At 39.8% G+C, this 23,823-nt stretch overlaps 1 protein-coding gene across 3 annotated transcripts; it reads left to right on the top strand.

Moving 5' to 3' along the window:
• Window positions 1–190: 190 nt before the first annotated feature.
• On the top strand, window positions 191–22,300 carry LOC124155474 (E3 ubiquitin-protein ligase lubel-like). Of its 3 annotated transcripts, none has more exons than XM_046529312.1 (14): window positions 191–510; window positions 1,495–2,372; window positions 2,983–3,240; window positions 4,048–4,230; window positions 6,533–6,808; window positions 8,018–8,261; window positions 10,047–10,309; window positions 12,312–12,512; window positions 13,353–13,649; window positions 14,330–14,419; window positions 16,222–16,635; window positions 17,920–18,074; window positions 19,185–19,353; window positions 21,859–22,300. In XM_046529312.1, the coding sequence occupies exons 1-14, from the start codon at window positions 198–200 to the stop codon at window positions 21,916–21,918; spliced, it is 3,801 nt and encodes a 1,266-aa protein (XP_046385268.1). In that variant the 5' UTR covers window positions 191–197; the 3' UTR covers window positions 21,919–22,300. The 3 variants fall into 3 exon arrangements, with proteins under 3 accessions (XP_046385268.1, XP_046385267.1, XP_046385269.1); XM_046529311.1 differs by having other exon boundaries at window positions 8,018–8,267; XM_046529313.1 differs by lacking the exon at window positions 2,983–3,240 and having other exon boundaries at window positions 8,018–8,267.
• Window positions 22,301–23,823: the final 1,523 nt, after the last annotated feature.

The raw sequence follows: 23,823 nt of genomic DNA, 5'->3' as shown, positions 1-23,823 counted from the left end.
TCTACCATCTATGTATCAGAATGCCCTTTACAGCACTGGTGGTACTTCTTAATATCTTTGTTGTCTTTATGGTGCAGGCCCAGTCAATGGCACACCTTCACCACCACTGTCCAGGCTGCATGGTGGGAGGGGGTGGAGGTCCTTGGGGGGGGATGGATGCATGGGGGGCAGGGGGTGCCCCTGGGTGGGGGGGGTCGATGCTGCAGCTGTGGCCGCAACACCGTCACGCACCCACTCCACCCGTGGCAGACGTGAGGCGCGAAGGGTGGTGGGGAGGGGAGCCAGAGGGTGGTGGTGGTGGCGGTGAAGCGGAGGGAGTCGTGGGGGAAGCAGCAGAGGATGTGGACGACAAGGCAACGCTCTTTGTGCCCACGTACACGTGGTCCTGCGAGCACTGCACGTTTGTCAACAAACCAGGGATACGGGTGTGCACCATGTGCTGCAAGACGACCACGGAGGAGGGGCAGCGTGTGATGAGGGCGCAGCAGAAAGAGCGGGCCAACCACAAGGGTCAGTCTCTCGTCTCGCTTCTCATGATGAATGTGAGAAGTTTCGTCAGGTTCTCGTAGTCAAAAAGGAATTAAAGGAGCTCCTTTGACAAATATTAGTTCTTGCAAAACACATTAGCCATTGAGACCAAGCATAAAAATACTTATACCTCCAAGTGATCATTAACCCTTTTGCTCCCAGCCCATTACAGGTGGGATGTGCGAAGACTACCAAGGCTTTTTTCCGGAATTAGCAACATTTCAGATTTAAAAATTTTTTAGCTACTTAATTTTATTTAATATGTCTAGATTTTTTCCCAATTCTTAAGATATATTTACATATTATAACCATAGAGAGATTATGGGGGTTTACATAAATTACAGCCGTTGAAAAGGCCACAATCACGAAAAAAAAGTGAAATAATTCGGGTCGATAAATCGGCCCCTGTCAGTTTTCGCTCAACCAGCGAGGGCCGATATATCGGCCCAGTAGCAGTAAAAGGGTTAATAGTGTTACTCCCCCACACTAGGAGTCAAACTTAGTTGGTTACACAATTTAGGTTGCCTCCTCAGCAACCTAGCCTTAGCACTTTATTGATATTGTCTTCACACTTCTCACAAATTGTAAAGTCAGGGAACTGGTGAATTCCTGCATGCAATAACTGTGTATTTTATGAGCGGTTGGGGTTGAGCTTACAGTCAATTGGGAAACATTCTCTTCCAGGCACCGTGTTTATTTTTCATTTTCTACAATGTCTCATTCATTACATTTGCTCGGAAATACTCCTGCTTTATGATCACATTTGAGCTTATTTTCTACAAGGTGCTTTGCCACAATATAATAGTTGATGCCTTGAATAGATAATTTAAAAGAATTGGCTCAAATTTTTGGTAGAAAATATCAATGCTATTCAGCTCTACCACATCATTTGTTAAGTTAAATGAGTCTTTGTACATATTTCAAAATGTCACCTGATGACTCTATTTATTTAAACTCCCATTATAGAGACTTTTGCCAAAGGTCCAGCTGCAGAGAAGCAAGCAGAGAAGAACAAGAAGAAGGAGGAGGAGGTAGTGAGTGCTGGTGAAGAGAGCTCGGAGGAGGAGAGCATCGTGACAGCCGTGCAGGAGATGGAAGAAGGCAGCCGGTGGAAGTCACACTCCCCAAGGCCACAAAAGTCCAATGTCAAAACCTCGTCGAACTTCAGAAGCATTGCTAAATCACCATCATCCGTGACTTCAAGTGGGATGGTTGACGAAAGGCGGGCTCATCAGAGAAGAATCAGCAAGTCTCCTGTTTCTGTGGCATCAATGAGCACAGCTGAAGACAGATCCACTGCCCAATTCAGGAGAATCAACAGGTCTCCTGTTTCAGTGACATCAACTGGAGTGGGCTCAGATGGGCCCTCTCAAATCAGAAGAGCATCCCCTGTGATGATGACATCGACTGCAGTGGGTGACGATGGGCCAAACTACTCGAGGAGAAGAACATCCAGATCTCCTGTGAGAACAGTGTCCACGGCAGTTGGGGACGACAGACCGTCTCCCTTCAGGAGAGTTGCCCGGTCACCGGTGGCCACCTCTTCAACAGGAGTAGGCGATGAAAGACCTTTCGACTCAAGGAGAGTGGCCAACTCACCAACTGTCATGACTTCGACGGCCGTAGGGGATGACAGAGCCATGAGTGCTCGAAGGATAAACAACAGCTATGAGACCACCACAAAATCAACTGCCACAGAAACTGAAGAAGTGGTCATGAAGGTGTCAATGGCTGTAGGGACATCACCCCCAAGACCAATGAAAATTGAGAAGCAGATACTTAGCAAGTCATCGTCGATGGCATCTGTGGGCACTTCCCCTCCACCGCAGAGCATTTCAACACAGGTAAAGTTGTTGGCTGTTTGGTTCTAGTCCAAGCGATGCATTGATGGTTATTATCTGCCAGCTGAAATGAGGGAATATTAAAGACTTTTAACTTTGCTGATATTTTACTTCATCAATCCAAGCCAAAAGTTGAGACTGTAAAATGAATGCCCTCATCATGAATTTTCTACAATTTAGTTCCAAAAAAGGCTTAGTCTAAATCTACTAAATCTTTAACTTTTTCAATTTTTGATCTGATTGAATGTACTTCATTTTGATCAGGAATTATTAATGAAAATAAACGACTTACAGCATATTGTAATGATAATTCCAGCTTAAGGCTTCATTTCTTGCATTTGATCCTTAACATTTCTGATCGGTGCTCTCTTATGGCCAGAAAATCTTCATTAGCTGACACTACATTTTATTCAAGCAAACATTTTTTGTTCAAAACTAATGGTACAGCTGAAATTCTTTTTAACTCTTTGTGAATACCTCTAGCATGCTTTTCTTCTAACTAATATCTATGCCTATGAAAAGTCAGGCAATTATTTTTGAGTACATACTATGAAACTGCTATGTAACATGCCTTTTCCATCCAACTTATTCATTTTTGGTTCATTTCATTCAGACTTATGACAATCCAACTGCACTGACCTCCCCCCCCACAAGAAAGACGTCTGCCGACTTTGGATCACAGGTTTCAATTGGTCAAGAGAATGCATCACTAGGGGGGCACGGCTCTCTCGGACAATATGGCGGAAACTCAAGACGATTTCCTCGTCTAAGAAGGACTCTTTCTCTCACTTTCAATTCTAAGCAAAGGGAAAGCACTCCCAGTGCTTTTCTTCGCAGCCAGAGCCGACATTCGATATGCGGAAATTCAGGGGTAAGGCCTGATAGAATTTTACTCTTGAGTTTTTGGAGACCCTTCGCAGAAGTTTCGAAAAAATATGAAAAGATATGGGGAATGGTTGGCCCTAAAAGCTGTGCTATCTCAATGTACACCCTGCCTTAATTTGGTCTCTGCATGCATTTTATGTACTGCAATGGATGTGCACATCCTTCCAGGATTTTCATTTTCTCAGAGAGTTCTACTGGTGAAACTTCTTACTGGACACACTGGAAGAATCACAAGTATTACTGTTCATTACAAAAGAATGAATGCAGTGGAAACCCTGAAGGATGTAGTAATCTTCTGACCTACAGCAAGAAAATTCACTTCAATAAAAGCTCCATGCATGATGCTTTCAATATTCATGATGCTTGGCAATTTTGTTGTTAAAGTCCCATTTTACTTAACCTGCAACACCAATGAAACTATGCATTAAGAATGAATTGTTCCACATTATATACTCTGTACTTTAACCCTTAATTGCTTTTACTAAAGCGCTCAGGAATATTCAGTCATCTACGATAACCTTCTCTTAATACATATGTTCTGCTATCTCCTGCCCCTTCGTTGCACATTTAATCTAACTTGTTCTCTTTTACGTATTAGTCATCATAATCAATGAACTGTATAGTTTTAAATTAGTTTTGATCATAATAAAATTTGTTTTCACCATGGCTATTTATTTTTAATTAAGTCAGAAGTGTCTGAAATATGTATGCTCTATTTTACTAGATGACGATGCATGAATAGCATATCTCTAGTGCTCTTCCTATGATTTGATTGTTTGGGTCTTCATTGCAGGATCAAAGCACCCCAGAGCCGCCACCAGCCGTGCCATTGAGGCGCCGTGTCCCATCTTCCTCGACAACATCATCCGAGTATTACAATCCCAGTGGGGAGGCTGACGGGGAGTGGAGTGGGGGTGACGATGATCGTAAAGAAGGCGACAGAATGCATGGCCTCGAATTGGTCCGGTTGTTGCGGGTGAGGGTCAACAACTAAATTCTCTCTTTTTGCTACCACATGAATGTTAATGGTGAAAGTGACCTACCTCACTGTGTGCACCACGAACTTTAAAAGACATCACTTATGAAAGAGCTTCACTGCAATGTTAGCTACAGGAATTCAACTGAAGTAACAATGTGTATTAGAAATGAAGACGACATGTAATTTAAGATCAGCTACTGGGGTTGTTCTCTGAAATTCTAAATCATAATTCTTGAAAATAATTTGATGTATAGCTGGAAGAGAAATATTAGTCATGAAAAAAAAATCTTCCCCATTCAATCATTCACTCTCAAGTTTGAAATAAGAAAACTTGAAAGTTGCCACCCACTTTTCGTGCGTCGGTAACTTCATTACAATTCTGGTTCATTCAGTAGTTCAAGTCTCATCAAGTACAAGTTTTCATCAATTGCTTACAAAAGTTTAAACAACAACAAACCATGAGAGGCTCATATTCAAGGCTTAGCTGGGAAGTGGTAACCTGCTTGGTATGAGCTTGCTATGTCATCAACTCATCTTCAAAAGGGTGAAGGCCATTGATTTTTTTCATGGATCACTTGAGAACAAGGCTACCGATCAAGAAAGGAAAAATTGCAGGTCAATTCATTTTTCAAACTCTATCCCAATGGACCATTAAAATAATGGTGAATGAGTCATCATTTCATGATAACCTCAGCCAATTTTTACAGCCTGTATTTTTTTTTTAAATCACCACTGATTTGTGATACTGCAAAAAACATTGCATATTCTATTGTAGTCAAGCAAATGAGTGTAGCGAAGCAAGATGAATATTGAAGAGATACAGTGTATTTCTGATGGGAAAATTCTAGGATTGAGCCGCTACCGTTCTTCTTTGTTTGCCGTTTGTTCTTCAACAGCTGTTACCCAATGCACATCATTATGGTGCAGCTAAAAATACTTTGGCTGTTCTTAAAGGAAGCTTGCATTATGTACTACTTTTTTGAGTGAATGAGAGGACAACTTTTAATTGGCTAAATAAAAATTCCTTCGCAGACAATCCTCTCCAAGTATTCATTCTCAGGATTCTTCAGGGTTGTTTCACTCAAACAAAGACTAACGTTGTCCAATCCCTATAAGAGGCTAGTTTTACTTTCATCTGATTTTAAATAACCAAAGAGAGAGCCATTTTTCAGTGAGTTTTTAAGCAAATTTATTGCTTCTGTTTCATCTTTGATAACGGATAGAGGTGGGGAAGAGAAAAATGTGCATGGGGAATGCTTAAATTATCCAACAATGAGTTCGTTCACCAATTTTTATTCAAAGGTCAAAAGCTATAGAGTTGGAAAATAAACAGACCAGTATTTTTATATTTTTCTATCTATTGCATAGTCCTTGAGCAATTCATAACAAAAAATTGACAAACTTAACCATTTTGCTAATAAGTTTATGGTATTACGTGCTTATGCTGAGGGTGTTGCTGCTTCTCAGCCATTCCTCGGACTGGTGCATGGACCTTGCAGGGTTCATTGTTGCATACCCTCATGTGAGTGATTTTTTTCCTTCAATGAAATTTTCTCACTGAATTAGTAAATGAATCAGATTTCTAATGATGTCGTGGCACTCACAAAAAGTAGGTGACAACTTTTTAATTTTCTTATTTTACACTTTAGAATGAATGGCTGTCTTTTCATTGTAACCAATCTTTCTCTTCCATCTCCCTGATTATTTTTATGAATTGCTATTTTGGATACAAAAAAACAACCCCCGTACTCTCAATTTGGCACAAGAATTGGATATTGATATCTGATTATGCAGAGACTCCCTCAGAACTAACTGACAAGTGTACACTGCTCAATGTTTCTCAGGATTGTATATGTCTGGAATGTCCCTAACACGTCAAACGCATTGTCTATATACACAATGGGTTTTCACAGCTTTTTTTTTTTATTCAGAAGTAAATTCACCCTTTCTTTCAAAATTATGAATGCATATACACATATGTATAGGTAATATGTACTGTATCTGAAAAGTCTGAAATATTTTCACCAACGTGATAAAGTGGAAATGCAACACAATTTTGCCAGCACACGTAGCTCTCGTAGGAGCATTCCTTCATTCAGGAGCTCTCATTGCATGTATCAAAATCCAAAATTACTAGGAATTAGAATCGAGAAATATCATGGTACTCCTTTACATGTAGTTGGTAAACTTTCCTGCAAGTGGTGGTCTCCCTGCTCTGATGAGCATTATCGTGTATCACCACAATGAGAGGGGGCACTCATTAGAATCATCGTTCTTGCGTGTGCGCAATCCATTGCAGGAAGCAGAGCAGCATCAATTCACAGCCGAGGAGGTGGAGGTAGCACTCAAGCAGTGTGGGGGACAACGGGACGCAAAGGGACCCCTCGCCTGGCTCAAGGCCAACTGGTTGCAGATGGTTGACACGGTGGCCACCCTTGCCACCAACTTTGGCCTGGAGCGACGGGAGAACACGGTGGGAACGGTTTCCACCACAGAGGCAAGAGAGGCACTGCGCAAGCAGGGGGGAGACGTCTGGGCTGCAGTCACGCACTGCGTGGAGTCCCGACAGCGCAAGGTAAATGGCATCTAGCACACTAACTGGGTATCATGCAGTGACATCTGTGCAGTGATCGGGAAAAATATACACAATTGATGTGTAACTGGCCACAAAAAATTTTGGTTGGTTGGTTACACTAGATACATTTTTAATGACGAGATGGATTATTTGCATTGACTACATGTTAAGACAACATGATACATAATTAACTTCCAAAGTTACTATCTCTTACCTAGGAGGTGTCTAAATGGAAGGTTCAGTAAAGCTTGAAGTACAAGGGTCTACAAATTTGAGTTGTAACTTACACATTAAAATGAATTTAAACATGTGCTTTCTTTTTTCATAGCATTTCTATTACAATTCATTAGAGAAATCTAAAAGGAAGCATCTAAATAACTTGCCCCTCATTCTGGAGCCATGTCATCTCTTGGCCTTCCACTCTTGCAGAAAAGAAAAAAAAAATGTTTTTTTGCCACCAAAGGGTGTTAGGGTAGATTGGGGAAAAAGTGAGCACTGAGAGATCAGAAGGAGAAAAAAAAGAGAACAAACTGTTGAATGGATCAGAGCATTTGCATTGAGACAACCCTCTCGCCCCTATCCACTGGCATTCTACTTCATTCATGCAAAGAGGAGTGGAAATCCAATTTCAGTGCATGCAGTTCTTCAGCAGAAATCTTAGCAGCCCATTGAATATCTTCCAAGTATGGGCAGAGGTAGTTCAATTGTCAGAGATTTTGAAATGTCATTCATAAGATCAAAGCAATGACATCAATTTCAGATTTGCGATAAATTTTGGCAAGAGATTCCCTTAAAACTGTTCATTATGTATGTGAGTTCAAGTTGAAATGCTGGACAAAGTTTTTTGATGCTCTCAAATAATCTAAATACATGCTGCTTATCTAATTAGGAAGTAGATATGTCTAAACATCTGAGATAAAATGGTTCGAATTGAATGAATGATGAGCTGAAAATGAAATGGTATGAATATGGGTTTTATTATAGATGGGAATGAAAGAAAAAAATCTGTAGAAAGCAGGAAAATATGCATGGAAACGTAATAATGAGGTTCCAGCCTTATGTATCATGTGCTGCTTGGAAATTGGAATTTGCATGGGGAAAGAAATAAGAGAACAATCCCTATTCCATCTCTCATCATGCTGAGTGGCAATTACTAGAATTAGCAATTGCATTTATAATCATAATTTTTCATCTCTCTCTATCTTGCAGTACGCTGAACTTGTGTCTAGAGGAAATTTTACCCGGGAAGATATTGTCTCTGCACTTTCCAACAGCCAAGGGAACGTAGAGATGGCCTTCAATGAGCTTAGCAAGTCTCAACTGAAGCCATTTCTGATGCGGATATGGGGACCTCCAGTTTCTGGGACAGGAGACAATGAATCAGGCAACAGTGCTATTAGGCCTGACTCCAGAGGCAGTAGCATTGAGGAATCCAGCCACGTCATTGATGAAGGTACAGGTGAGAATTCATTCATTCTCCCTTGGAAAATTTGTTCACTCATACTAGATTTAGCATTCTAAAACTATACATATATTGTTGTCCTATCCTACCAAAGTTAGTATCTTAGCAAACAGAAATACATTGTTTATGAGGATTGGCAACATTAACTCTACAATTCCAAATAGTGAAAAATTGATTGACAATCTGAGTTTTGCCTTGCAGCATACTTAGCCACATCTAAATAAATTTTACTCAGAAAAATTGTGGATTTTTCATAGGAACCAGTGGCAGTAAATATGACAGGGAAATAGGATGTACATACTCAATAATCAACAGGGTAACACAAAAAGGCCATTCCAATGGGGTACTCAACAAAGTCAACTGTAGTAGAACATACAGTTCAACTCTGATAAATCTTAAGTCATCTGTACGGTGGGAAACTTAAAACTCTGATCCACCCATGAAGCCAACCAGATCAAGAACAACAAACAGAATTTCAATATGGACACAGGATTAAGGTTCACCAATTCATGGAACCCAGTCATATTTAATATTTCTCCACATCTCCCTTACAGTTCTAACTCCTTCCACTTCTCCCACTTGAAATAAATAAAAAGTCAACATCGGCAAGAATTATCATTTCCCATGTAAAAGTGACCAGCAGCGAGTCGCGCACCATTGGGGCAAATCCCTTGATGCATCACTTTGCTTCCATCTGTACGTCTAACAATACTTGAATGCTTAAAGGGCTTCAGTTTCCATTGTCAAATCTCTTTTCATTTAACAAAAGACTCGGAGTCAAATGACTTCATTCAACCTTTATTCTGATACTAGCAGGCCACCCGAAGTTCCTCGGGGAGGATATTAGCCATAGAAGTGGGGAACTTGGAATTAATGATGACATAGCTGAATTTTCTGGTAAAGGAATAAATCAGGTATGATGATGGTGCGTAGGTATACTGTGCACGAGATCAGCTTATACCCTGCTCCACAACATTATCATTATGTGTGAATATACGAGTGTACTGTGTAGACCAAAAATGTCATGTGAAAACATATACCACGAAAAAGTACGAGACCGAGTTTGCACCGAGAGGATTATTTTAGGTAAGTGAGCTTGAGTCCCCCATCCTGTGAGTGTCAAGAGGTGTGCCTACCCAGCAGGATGTCCAACTGCAGAGGTTGTATGATGTGATGCTCTGGCGTAGCCACGGGGGGGGGGGTGGGGTTTTAGGTTAGAACACCCCCCTGAGCCTTTAAAACTTTTACTTTGTCCAATTTATATACTTTATTTTTATAAATACTTGTTCAAAAGTACTGTTTTTGAGTCCTAAAAATCATGTTTTCAACATCAAAAATATCAAAACTTTTGGGGGAGGGCCCTTTACCCTGGGGTGTTTCCCATGCACCCTTGAAGGGCCCCAAAATCTCTGGTAAACCTTTCCATTTCAAAATCCTGGCTACGCCACTGATGTGACATAACAAACGGTAATGAGATAATGACGCAATGGACACGTCGGATGCAATCCAAAGTGGCACTACGGGCTTTGAGAGCATGAGATGCACTTATGTACTAACTTTGGTCGCAATCCGTCCAGCCGTATGGGAATGCATACCGCACAGACAAACAAATATCAGTTTTTATAAAAATAGACGCTTTGCCACATTTATTTTGCCCCACCCCCTACCCAATCTGATCTTATCATCGCAGTTACTGGTTGTGGAAAATCCACTACTCAAAATTGGTTTTTCAGCTGTTTGAAAGTCTTAACTGCAGTCATCAAATTTCAATTACAGGACCATCACCACAGTCGAGCAAACCGGTGAAGGACGTTGACGAGTCGAGCGATGTGGATGGGGGAGGGGAGGAGGAGAAGGTGGAGAATAGAGAGGAGGAGGGGGCTAAGGTGGGTGGGGAGGGGGAGGAGATGCCAGTGAGGGACGTCGTGGTGGAAGCGGCTCCAGAGCGCCCAGTCGATCAAGGAGAAAAGGCAGCTGCGGAATGTGGAGGAGAACAGCCAGCGAAGGATCCGAAAAAAGAAGAATCAGAAGGACATGAGGCAAGTTGGCTCTGCAAAATATCCATCTCATCCATGAAAATCAAAAGATAACATGAAATTTTATGCACCACCTCATACTCACTCAAAGCTGATTTAACTTAAAGGTTGGTTTGGATAGGTGAGGGTAGAGCTCAACTCTGATTAATCCACAGGTAGCAGAATGACACATTTTGGGTATGGGGGCCAGTTCCTTTCCCTAGGCCACCTCCCACTTGTTTTTGGGGTGCTAAACCTGAGATTTGAACCTGTAACGGATAATAGCCACCCACTTGGCTGATAGGTTCCTTCATATTCTAGTTGATGTCAAAAATGGCCAAAGAGAGGATAGAATATTGTAGCTGTAAATTTTTGCTCAATGGCACAGTAAAGCCTCATGAACAACCCAATAAAATCTCTGACCTGCGTTAAATGGGTGTCACCCCCCTCCCCTTCATGTGCTTTTTATTTTTTTGTGAATGGCTCAAAAACCGTGACCTCTGGCGAGAAGATACAAGAATGCAAATGCGAGGGAGTTTTTCTTAGTAGGCCCTCATTATTGATGTGTGCCAAGGCTCTGAGCTCTCAGAGTTTCTATGACATGACCTCATAATGGAGTATTCATGAATTAAATGGTCTTTTGAACTCTGTTTTAACAAAAAAATTCTTTTCCTTTCCCGTGAGTTGAAAATTCTTGATTTGAGCAAGCATAATTTTTCTATGTCCAGATAATTTTTGGTGAGCAAATCATTCTTTGTTGATAGAAAATTGTTTGATCACATGAAACATTGCAAAATCTAAGAAAAGCGCTGGGTCCTCAAGAGGCAAAATAAAGTTATTAGACATTTGATCGATTTATAGCATGATTTAATTTTTTCATGATCATGACCTTTGAATGGAAAGTTAATTGAGACAAACAGAAAAATAAATGATAGAAAATGAAGCTGGAAGAAAGAAATACTGTAAGAGATCTAAAAACTCAGAACAGGTACTCATTAACTTATAACCCTAAACAATTCCACTAGCCTACCAGTAACATTGAGTGTGAGTCACTTTTAATAGCCATGAAACCACAGGCATTCATTAATGTATAAATGAAACAGTAGGTATTCAAGGAATTTCTAGGGGCCATGGCACCCTTGTTCTGACACATCACCTCCCTCTTCCAACTCTGGAAATCCAGGTACTAGTAGTGTAGCATGCAAATCAGATTACCCAACTGCTTGAACCCTAAGGAAAATCCGAAACAGGTCTCCACCACAACGCAGCCTGTAAGGGTTCAGGGTATCACATGGGACAGATGCATTTTGATCCACTGAGCTCCAGTGCACAATATAGATCCAGCACTTGGGACCCTGGACTGACATAATTCAAGACAAAGAAATGGTGTGCTAGAGACTAATGAAGGTGCAGTGTCCAAGGGTAAGGTTTCAGGTTGCTCAAAATTTATACCAATGCAGAGAACACTAATTGCAGTTATTTTAAAAGAAGATTTCACTACTTTTCAATTTCACTATACTTAATACCAATAATGTGCTACCAAAGTAGTTTTTTCATCTCTATGTCTTACTTGGACAATGGTAAACAAGGTAAGCGTAAATTTAGCTGAAAAAAACACCCTCATCTCATGGGCTGGAGATAAAAAGAGAGAAAAGTGTGGGTGTGCAGCATGGAATCTTGGAGTATGGAACCTTGGTGCCACTGAACCCCTATCAAAAATAAATTTCATATTTATTCCTCAGTTTCCTGATCAAGAATTTCAATTCCTAACATCCTCCATGTGACCAATTCCAGATCTAATAGGAACTGATAATATTTTTGATTGGGAGGATGTCGTTTGATTGAGGCAACAGTTACATTTCAGTTTGTTTGGAGCTACATATACAGGTCACATTTTATGCATATGCTGAACTTCAAATAAATTACCATACATGACCACTACACCTACTGAGCATTCTTCCTCTTTAAATCTTTGACATTCATTGTTATATGGATTACTAAATAAAATATTTCAATGAAATTTCAGCGCATGGCTCGGCAGTTACTGGCAGAGGGGCACGTGAATTCCTACGAAAGAGCTGAAATAGCAGCCATTCTGGTGCTTAAGGAAGGCATTTCTAAAGCTGAAGCACTGTTAGCAGTTCAAGAATGCAATTCTGTTGATGCTGCTCTGAGCTATCTTCGGCAGGAGTGTTTGCTGTGCACTGGAGAGTACCCAATGAATAAGGTAAATCTAATTAAAAGAATAAATTAGCATTAATTGTAAAATTTATTATACTAAATTAAATGTACTACTCCTTATAGGGATTACTTAAAAGCCATAAGGATACCAGAGACATTTGTATCAAAAGTACTGCAACAGGGTGGTTTCCTATTATTTTTTTATTGCCAAAATCGAAAGATTATTACTCCTGGAGTATGTATTTCACGCTTTTAGATTTTTAAATGACGATATCTATTTTTCGCGATTAAATAAAAAGTGAAAATTTTCAAGCGCAGGATGCTAGCAGGTAGCAGGGTACCATGCTAGCTGGTTGCGCTTGGCTTAAATAAGGATTATTAATACCTTATCAAGCGAAGAAAACTTTCTGACCTTAGCCAGTTTTAATAGGTGATTAAGACATGTTTCCCTGAGCTCATATAGGAGGAAATATGTACTGCATAAAAAAATCACAAACACTAACGGATAAGGTGAATTACACTAGTGCCCCCCCCCCCCCCCATGCATGATTTGAATGTGCTGTGGAAGATGGCATGCTCAGATGAAGATTAACCAGCTGCTTTTTTACTCTCTCTTGAGTACCTAGAATAGGAATATATTGTTTCAACTTGCTGAAAGAATATCTTGCTTTTCCTGTCCTTATCTTCCATAATTCTTATTGGAATTTCATTTAGAAGACAACACTCTTACGAGAAACTGTGGCTATAACATTGGTTGGCATAAATGCCAATGTCGCACTGGATGGTCCTCAATTTATGGCCACTTTTTATATCATTGCATTCTCCATGTGAGGAACATTTGTAAACATAATGCATAGTCTGATTTACATCATCTCTTCACTTTCAGATGGTGTCAATGTTAACATGTGTCCATCGTTGCTGCCAAGACTGTGCACGGTTGTATTTCACTGTTCAAATTCGTGATCGCAGCATTGAAGATGCAGTTTGCCCATTCTGTAAGGAGCCAAATTTTCCGAAGAGATCAAAGGACAACTCTGACATTGAAGAAGCTGCCGTGCACTACTACAGCAATTTAGACATTCTGCTCAAGGCTATATTGGACCCTAAAGACCATGAACTATTCCAAAGGAAATTGCGTGATAGGACACTGGCAAATGAAGCAAATTTTAAGTGGTGCACAAAGGTAATGAAAAAGGTTGACGAGTAAATTTCTGAGACATTCAGGTTTGAGAGGGAGTGAACCACTCGCAGATGTTGAAGTCATGATAAAGTGGTGAATTCAGCACTTGATAGAGAGGCTACAATAAAAGCATACTACTACAGTTTTAAATATATAATAGCAGTGGCAGTAAGAAGATTATCATGATTTGAAAGTGCATTTTAAAACAACAGCTTCAGGCTTCATATCACCTAAGTGTACACAATCATAACACTTATAAAAGTCTTCCTCAAAAAATTTTTCATTCACAATGCTTTCTAACATAATCAGGTGCAGGTACAACAAATTACAATTGTGATGCTTGCATTATATAATAATGAGATTAACAAAATATTTCTTGGAAAACTACTGCATTTATTGTACTATAAATTCGTTTGTTAATATTTATGAAATGGAGCGGTGATATTTATGAAACTATGAACAATCAATTCCATGACTTTCAACCAGAATTGAATTTGTTGTATGGGGATTAATCTCATGGAGATTATTCCTGTTCCAGTTAAACAGATGGTTTAGGATTGAGATTAAGTTATACAGATTTCAAGAAATGCTGAGAATCCGCCTGTGGAAAATTTAGATGAATAGGGTGAGCCTACAATCAAATAATAACTATTTATGGGCCATAATTATTTGTTTTCCAACAGTGTTCATCAGGATTCATTTCTGACCCACGGCAGAAGAGATTAGTATGCCCAGACTGCAAATCAATCACATGCGCCTCTTGCCACAGACCTGTAAGTATTACTTCACATTGCATTCATTGATTTCTCATAACCTTTTCATATTATTGGTTGACAAAGAACCATGGCTGGTGCCTGTATGTATGCTTGCTTTAAGAGGTTATTAATATGTATATGAACAGGAGTAAATCTTTCAATAAACCATTTAAGAGTTATCACAAGAGAAATGTCAATGTTTATAGCATGTTCACGTCAGTACAGCTTTTTCTCGCACCCTCTGATAGCATTAAAATTGATTTCATAAAGAGACTAATACCATATTTCTCTCAATATTTCCCCCCCTAAAGGCTTCAGTTTTGGGAAAAGTTAAAAAAAATGCATTTGAATATGGTCCCCCCCATTACTTTTACCACAGGCATTTTTGGAAAAAACGGGGGGACTATAATCAGACATATACAGTATTGAAAATTGATCAATTGGGAGCTTATTCCCTCTATCAGGGTTCCCACTCTCACTAAATTATAAAATTCATGGTTTTTTCCAGGTTTTCACGGTCTAAATATCGTCAAATTCATGGTCTGTTGATAAGCTATTTTAGGCAGAGATATTGACGACATAACAATCACCGTCCGCACGTTAACTAAAAATTTATCAACAGCGACAGGCGCCGTGAATTCAAACGCAGCAATGAAAGTGCTATTTCTCATGACGTCACCTATCGATATCAAAATTTAGGTGAAGCTTAAGGTTGTGAGTGGCAAAAAGTAGAAAGCAGTGAGGTAGGGAAGTAAAAAGGTGTCTGATTTTTTGCCAGGGTTAATGAACACTTTCTTCGCCGGTATTCCAATCACAGGCTCAAGATCAATGTGTCGTCATTGCACAAGGCACCAATAATTGCACTTCGAATATACGTATGGAAATAAATGTGTCTCTGTATGGCTCGGCCTTGAAATGTGATTTAAATATCTTTTTTTTCTTTTGATCTGTCAATTGTAGTTCTTTTTCTAAAAGTTTGAGAGATTTTTAAGGTTTTAGGATGAAATTCACGGCTATTTCCAGGTTTTTTCACGGTAGACGAAATTCACGGTTTATTCACGGTTTTAAGGTTTTCACGGTTGAGTGGGAACCCTGTCTATTAAGCTCCATCAGCATAAAGTTTGGCATTGCAATTTCATATGGTAGGATCCAATGATGGTTTTCATTGCAGACTAAGTAGGTTGTACCAACAGCCCATTTTTCCAACAGTAGATCTGCTGGCCCTGGTGTTGACCTGGAGGCTATTTCCCATCGCCCTCCCTTATAGGCAAATTCAAAACACTCAAACTGCTTGGTTCCATCAGACTTTCACCTGATCATGTCTATGTAAGGAAAAAGAGTGGATGAAGACAGGAAATCCAAACACCAATATAAGTTGGACAAAAAAAATCTCCAAAACCAGTTTTTCAATTGTCTCTGGTGATAATCTCATCAATGTGGAGAAGAGCAGGTTAACTTGTCAAGGGCTACGCTAACTAAGAGTGAAGGGCTTGATTCCTGTCCAGTAGTGGTATGTATTGGATGTATGACTTACCTGAATTTAGAGGTAATGAATTTAATTTTTGAGGAATTAATGAGGCATTACAATGTATCGAAAGAAGGCTATGGTCCCCTTGTTTAGACTTTGCAGCCATAACTTATGTGAGACATGGATGATCTGATCAATTTCCACATACATAATTTTAAATGCATACTAGAGGCACAATTAACCACATCTAAATATTTATGTGCTGAGCCTAAATTTTTTCTCACCATGCAGAAAACATGACTTTCCGCTGAAACTGCTTAACATCTTGGTTTCCGATGATTTTTTCCCGCAGTGGGCACAGCAGCACGAGGGACTGTCTTGTGACCTGTTTGCCCAGTGGCTCGAGGAGAACGACCCGGCCACACAGGCAGCCGGACTGGCACGCCACCTTGCAGAGTCCACCGAGGCGATGCTGGTGTGCCCTCGCTGCCGCTGCAACTTCTCGCTGGCGAGGGGGGGCTGTATGCACTTGACATGCCCACAGTGTCGCCACGAGTTCTGCTCAGGCTGCGACCAGACGTTTGCCATGGGGACGCAGTGCATGGATGGAGCGAGGGGGGAGGAGGAGGAGGGGACGTCGGTGGCCGTTGTGATCGCAAGGGGGGGGCACCCATGCGCTCGCCTGGGCCTGCACGCACACCACCCCCGAGATTGCCTCTTCTACCTGCGTGACATGGAGCCCGTGCAGCTCCAGAAGTTGCTCACGGTAAAGAGTGCTCATTACCATAGAGCAGTGTGCAACAACAGTACTCATTACACATGAAACAAACACCACAAATTGAAAGTAAAAGTATTGAATCAAAAAATTTTGTAGGTTCCACATAGATAATTTTATTCTTGACCAGTTATGTTGCTGTGCAACATCATCATGGTTCTGGTTCTGACAATGTCACGCAGTGATGAAAGTGGTCAAGAATTAAACTATCCATATGTATATGAAATCAAGGTTTTTTGATTCAACATGAAGAAATTTCACAAATTCATGCCTCAAACTATCCATTTTGAAGTAAAAGGTCATCAATTGAAAGTAAAGATGAGTACATAACATATGTATATTAATTTGATGTTGAAAGTTTTGCTTGGGAGAGGGATATTTTTTTAAATAATAGAAGTAAAAAATGAAATGCCCAAAGGCAACATACCAATCTAGATTATAAAATACTGATCATGTCCCCCTTAAAACATGAATGTTAAAAATTAGGGCAAGTTCCAACAGTAAAAAGGAATGTTAGCCATTAGAAGTAGTAAGATCCATCATACATGGATGAGTAATAAGGCAAGGTGTTGTACTTGCCTACATATGTCATTAGCATGAAAACAGCATAGGCAAATAATGTAGCTACAGCATTCTAGATACTGATTTTTCCAATTCTTTTTCCGAAGGGGAGTTGCAAGGCAAAATTTAAGTAGTATATATACTGATTCTCTCTCCTGATTTGAAAGTGTGTATATACACACTTTCAAATCAGGAGAGAGAAATAATTCAATGTAGAATCATCTCTCCTTTTTTTCAAACTGAGAAAATTATAGGTCTTTCTTTATAATAATATGTATTCCCACAGTTAAGTGTTGAATGGAAGAGGATACATACATCCAAAAGATCTCCAGCAAGTGCTTGAAAAATATTCAGTATCATTATGCCTTATGATCACGAAGTACTATTCAAAAGTTTATTTATTCACATCATATTTTCAAATATAATGAATAAGTAACTTCCTTTGAAACATTTCATTGCTGGTGTGGTTAAAACATATTTTCACCAAATTATGTCAAAACTATGTACTTTTAAATTTTACCATGAAAAACATTAAATTTTAGGGGTTTTTTGAGGTAGCACTGGCAATTTGGAAAGAAATTTTCAGAGAGCCACTATCAGTAAAGAATTTGTTGAGGGGCCTAAGTAATTGCGTGAGAACAACTTCGTGAGATTTTTTTTGTATTTGAAATTATGAATCTAGTGATTTACATATGCATCACAATCCCATTGCAGGACAACAATATAGAGTTCAACAGGAAGAACCCTGATCCGACAAACGACACTGGCAACATGAAGTGTCAGGTGCAGGTGCAGAGGGAAGGACCAACAGGCCTCCTGGATGGTATTTGCGATGAGGACGTGCCCAAGGACCACGCTGGACTTTGCAGGTTTGATGATTCAAATGACATTGCTGTAAAGACTCATCCACACACACTCAAGAGTACTTATTCATGAAATTTTGAGAGCGTTTTGGCTGGGAAGGGACCATTTTAAATCTGCTCTTGGATTATGCATCTCTATTAGTACATTTATTTTTCTCACAGTCAATGAATTACATATAATTTAACTTTGCTCTTGCATTAATATTTTGCAATTTCCAAATTCAGCAGACTTCCCCATTGCATGAAAATGTTGCTTTTGTATAAATTTGTTGCATTGTTGAAATAGTTGCTTTTCGATGTGGGTGGAATTTGGGTTGAAGGGAAAATATGGAGGTGACGACATGCATGGAAAAGTTGATGAATTGAAATACTGCCACGATCACAAAATGATGAGGTTGGAGGCTGTCTTAATCTGAGGTGATTGATAAGGGTGCAAATTAATTGCTATGTGAAAAATTCCTGTGATTCGATGTGCTAGATACTGATTGGAATAATTCCAATTGGTTTTCATACAGAATGGTTGATTCTACTTGGTAACGATACCATTGGAATTTGTTGCTAAACATTTTCGCTCCAATGAATAACTAGGTCTCCTATTGTTATTGAAATGAAGATTTTAAAGCACAACAAATTCCCATTGCACATTAAACTGAACAGAATAATTCTGACTAGTATCAAGCACACTGACCCAGAAATGTGAATGAAACCACTGATCTTTAGCTTCCAGGGTCTCTGTGCAAACAGCTATGATATCTCGATTGCCATGACAATTTTACTGTGGTTCATCAAGATGGCAATCCAAGAGATATAGGCTTACAAAAAGCCACTTCCAGTGGTGAACTTCATGCCAGCACTAAAGATGCACTTGCTGTGATTGTGGAATATTTCAGTTTTCTTTCAGTCTGGCACGATTACCTTAAGTCAATTGCTATTCAAATTACAGAGCCTGGATTGCATAGCAGTTTGCACAGTGGCTGGAATAGCCAAATGTACATGGCTCAATTCCCGATCTAGGGTAATTTTTTCTCATAAGCAATCAATGTGAATTTCACCAATGGTCACGCAGCAGGACTGAACTATTCCAAAACTGATTGGGTTGGTTTTGCCTCCTCGTAGGCTGCATTACATCGAGTACCTGGTTGGGGTGATGAGGAGGGCAGGCCTCGACCCGGCCCCTGCATTCGACCAACACGAAGCGATTGCTGAGCTGAGGAGGCGTAACGTGCCCCCACCAGACAGACCTCAGGGAATGGTCGATGCCGAGTACAGGCAATTGTGTGTGGAGGTGAGTACCACCCGGGGTCGATTACATTTGTTTCGATGAACTCAGAAGAAAAGGAATAAGGACGTAGATATAGAAGAGGAGGGAGAAGAGTTGGTGAGAGAGGAGAGGAAATTTCTCGAGGAGACTAGAGCCTGTAAGCACTTAGGCAGAAAAAATTAACGCAAAGCTCAAGGCATCTAAATACGGCCAGCTCAGGAACTACTGGAAGACATACATCCATCTTCCAAAATTTGGTCCCTTTAAAATTCCCAAACAACTGGGAATTTTCAAACTACATGCATATTTATCTCTTTTACCAGAGAAATTTGATCGCATGCACCACAGTGGCACAATGCTTAAAAAGACCCAACTAGGAATTCTTTCTAATATTTTCCGAAGTAGGTAATGCTTCACCTATGTCTCACATAGAATGCAGTTTATTCTCTTCGGGAAATCTGCGAATGCAGGCAATATATTGGGAATTGCAATTGCTTAAGAGCACATTTGTTCGGTGGTGTACTGGGTAAAGTTTCATGCCATGGGCCAGAGGATCTAATCTATGACGGCATTCCAGGTAAGACATGGGCGAAGCATACCATATTTCTCCGAATATAGTCCCCCTCTGAATATAGTCACCCCCCTAATTTTGAGGCTTGAGTTTCGGGAAAAAAATTTTAAAATGGATTGAATATAGTCCCCCCCTTAACTTTTATCACGGACATTTTTGGAAAAAAGGGGGGACTATATTCAGACATATACGGTACTTCAAGAAATATGAGTAAGAACCTTTAGTTGTGTCTTTTAGGTGTTGCCATAATGCAACGCATGTGATCAAATTTCTCCACTACAAGAAGTATGTAGTTTGAAAATTCATGGTCGTATGAGAACATTAATTGGACCAAGTTTTGGAAGATGTATGTCTTAAACTAGTTTCTGAGCTGACCGCAATGAGAAGCCAATGAACTTTCAGTTTATTCTTTCCACCACTGTACACTGCAGGAAGAGGATGGTACAAATCGTGCCATAGAGAATCTTAAGTGAGGAGTTTATTTTTCAGCTTCTGAGGAATCATAATAGAAGATTCACTGTTGCATGTTCCACAGAAGTTAACTTGACTGACCCAGGTTTCGACATTACGCTATGTCATTCTCAAAAGTGTACATAGTGTAATGGCGAAACCTGGGTCTCAGTCAAGTAAACTTCTGTGAAACATACAACAGTGAATCTTTTATTATGTTTCCTGTCACCAAGTTCCGCCAAATATCACCATCAAGCATTAAGTTGTCCTGAGGAATGTTGGGAAAGGATAGAGGAAAAGGCTTTTCAAACTATGTATGTAGCCGGATGGGTCTGTGAGGAGAGGTTAGGGCCAGAGGATTTCCTGAAGGCAATTCTAATTCCCCAACTACTAATTTTTTCTTTCGGGGTAAACTGTAGGAGTAGATAATGTTAAAGGTAATAACATTTTTGTTAATTAATAACCAAATATGCATTCTAAAAATATGCGAAAGCCATTGCATGTATCTCCATTACTTTTCTCAATTTACTGTGGAAGATGAATACCGTAGACTAAGTAGTTTTCTCAAGGCTGAGTTACAAAGTCCATGAAATTGACAAAATGGCTAATTTTACAGTATGCAGAGTTATTTATTACACTGACAATTCTACATTTTTGGCTTTGTCATAAAATGAAAAACAAATCAGAATTTAAAATGAAATTGTCTTTAAAACGATGTACATATACATATATGTAGGTCATTCACATAGGCTAATTTGGTCACATTGCACAGTGGACTTGCAGGGTATTAGTTTTGAGTGACTGAAGGTAAGACAAACTTTAGATGCTGGTGGAGGCATCTGGCTTTCATCCTCAGGAAAGTTCTCAGTAAGAGGGTGGGATATGGTTTCCTAGAGGAGATAAGGAGATTGGGCCCTGGGGTGAGGCGTCACCTAGGAAGCAATGATCAGTGATACACGGATCTGAAGGATCACGCTTTCTTTGTCTCTACTAACTTCTAGTTCAGCCATCACATTTTTTACTCCAGTCAATTGGCCATGAGTGTGTCAGAAGTATAGGAGGTGAGTGGATGAGGTATGTAGTATTTCTCAATGAGTATTCTGGTACAGTAATGACTGTGTGCGATAGAAAGAGGGGGACACTTAAATGGATTGGGTTCTCTTTTAGAGTCATGATCCCTGATGATTACTATACCTGCTGGTCATTTTTAAGGTAACATTTGATTGTCAAAATGTTAGAAAATGTATCAAAAAGGGATCGTTAAGGAAAATTATCCTATGAATGTGTGTTTATCTCGGGAGAAGATTTACATTTTTTACATTGCTTCCCACTTGATTCAATGCTTTTGACAACCTCACCTTTTTATGAAATGGTTTACAACATACAATGAGACCTAATGCATGTTATGTCATGTAGAGCTAAGTATATTATTGTGTATTTTCTATTGCCCAACAATCTATTAGAAGAAGTAAGTGAATAAGTAATAATGATATGAATTTTAATTCCAGGTTATCCAGAAGATGATTCCCTTAAAAACAGTGAATTCTCCAAATGTAAAAGAGAAATAGTTTAAGTTGAAACTTTTAATGAATTTTGTGTTGCATTTGTGTAAAATACCTTTTTCATGAGAGCCATTGAACGAAAGTGAGAAGAAATACTGGAATTGGTACTTTAAAGTGCAATTCTTATTTTCTCCAACCAAGTGCTGAGGTGCAAGTTTTTGGACATGTATTTGACTCAATAAGCCATGCGTACCTAAGTATTTATTCCAGAACATTGAATTGATGAGACAACTTCCAAAACCTTATCTACTCCTGAGAGAAAACTGGTGACATGAAATTTTTTTGAATTAATTCATCTGATTTATATCCTTTTTTATTGACCGCAATGGATATGAGTCCGTGTAATTCCTAACTTTTATAATTAAAAATATGATGGGAAATATCAGCATATTTGTGTTTATTATTGGTTTTAGATTTTTTTCCATCACATGCATACCGTGAATGAAGATTAGTGGATGACTTGAATGGTTAGACCATATAAATTTCCAATACAATCAAGTTTAACTTTGAATTAGAGATGGGTTCATTCTGGTACCCAGTTCTTGGCCTGTGGGACCGGCATCAAGAATCTATTGCATAAAGTTGGTACCTACTTTGGAACAGGAGCGGAACGGTGGCAAGGATTTGAATTTGGTGCCCAAAGCCAAAATACTCTGCAGCATATTCAAGGCCAAAAAGTGAAAAATAGATTAACCCTTTCGCTGCTGTTCAATCTCCGAAAACCTTCTCCTCACATGCAGTGAAAAGGTTAAATTGCGTTTCGTGGGCCCACGGAGCAGGTACTTCCAGAATGGGCGTGGTACACCCTCTGAAGGGTCGCTAATCCAGGACCCTATCCTCGACGAGCTCTACCACGCAGTACCGTCTCCTCGACCCTACCAGCCTACCTTCCGAAAAGTGACCGCTCTGACTTCATTTTGAAATTCTATCAATCAATCCGATCATCGAAAAATGATTGTTTTCATCGCACTTCTGCCAATCAGGCAATCAAGTACGTCTTTGAAACGTGTTTCTGCGATGAAAAATAACGATTTAGTTAACTTTGCTAAAAACGTGGCTGCGGACAACTGGAAAATGGCCATTTCAGCAAAGTTAACAAAATCGTTATTTTTCATCACAGAAACACGGTTAAAAGACGTGCTTAATTGCTTGATTGGCAGGAGTGCGATGAAAACAATCATTTTTCGATGATCGGATTGATTGATTGATTTTCAAATTGCTGTCAGAGCGGTCACTTTTGGGGAGGTAGGCCCCCCTGCTGGTGGGGTCGATGAGATGGTCCTGCGTGGGTGAGCTGGTCGAGGATTCCGGGTCCCGGATAAGCAACCTTTCGGAGTGCTTCGGCGAAAGTGCTGACCGCATGGCAGGGACGAAGAAAAAGATCGTCCACAGCAGTGAAAGGGTTAAAAACGTGCCCATTTCAATCCGGCCTGGCAATGTGCCGTCTATGGGATGAAATACAAACAAGGCCACATTGAGGCAGCTTTCAAACAATACGACTTTTTGCAAGCCGCCATTCATGCGAAATTCAGGTGGCTTTTTAATGAGACGACTCTCTGCGATGCCCTGAACGCTGGCCAGCGGAAAATCGTTTCGTGTGAAAGTGTGGTCTTACGATTGAATCATGTACACATATATTAATTCTTTGACATATGACCAAGATGCATTCTGTGAGCTTATTCATAATTTGACAAACCTATGCAAGGCATCAAAAAGTTTGGCTATCCTGCAGAATGCAAGACTTCATCACAATTTTGCGTTAACTCACGGCTGCGCAGTTTATCCATGGTGTTGCTGTACTGGCGTGTTGAGCAGTTTATTGTTCATGTTATAAGAACTATGATAGTGACGCAAATGCGAATAAGTTGTCAATTAAGGTAACAATTTAAGCTACATCGCAGAATACAGAAT

This window comes from Ischnura elegans, chromosome 3 (assembly GCF_921293095.1).
Source record: "Ischnura elegans chromosome 3, ioIscEleg1.1, whole genome shotgun sequence".
Classification (NCBI taxonomy): Eukaryota; Metazoa; Arthropoda; class Insecta; order Odonata; family Coenagrionidae; genus Ischnura; species Ischnura elegans.
This window is presented reverse-complemented; position numbering and strand designations above follow the sequence as displayed.

Excerpts from the sequence above, each read along its gene's own strand:
- LOC124155474 (XM_046529311.1), top strand. The coding sequence starts at position 198 with ATGCTGCAGCTGTGGCCGCAACACCGTCACGCACCCACTCCACCCGTG. Across the intron at positions 2,373-2,982 it reads CGCAGAGCATTTCAACACAG|ACTTATGACAATCCAACTGC; the intron begins GTAAAGTTGTTG and ends CATTTCATTCAG. Across the intron at positions 14,420-16,221 it reads GCGCCTCTTGCCACAGACCT|TGGGCACAGCAGCACGAGGG; the intron begins GTAAGTATTACT and ends TTTTTCCCGCAG.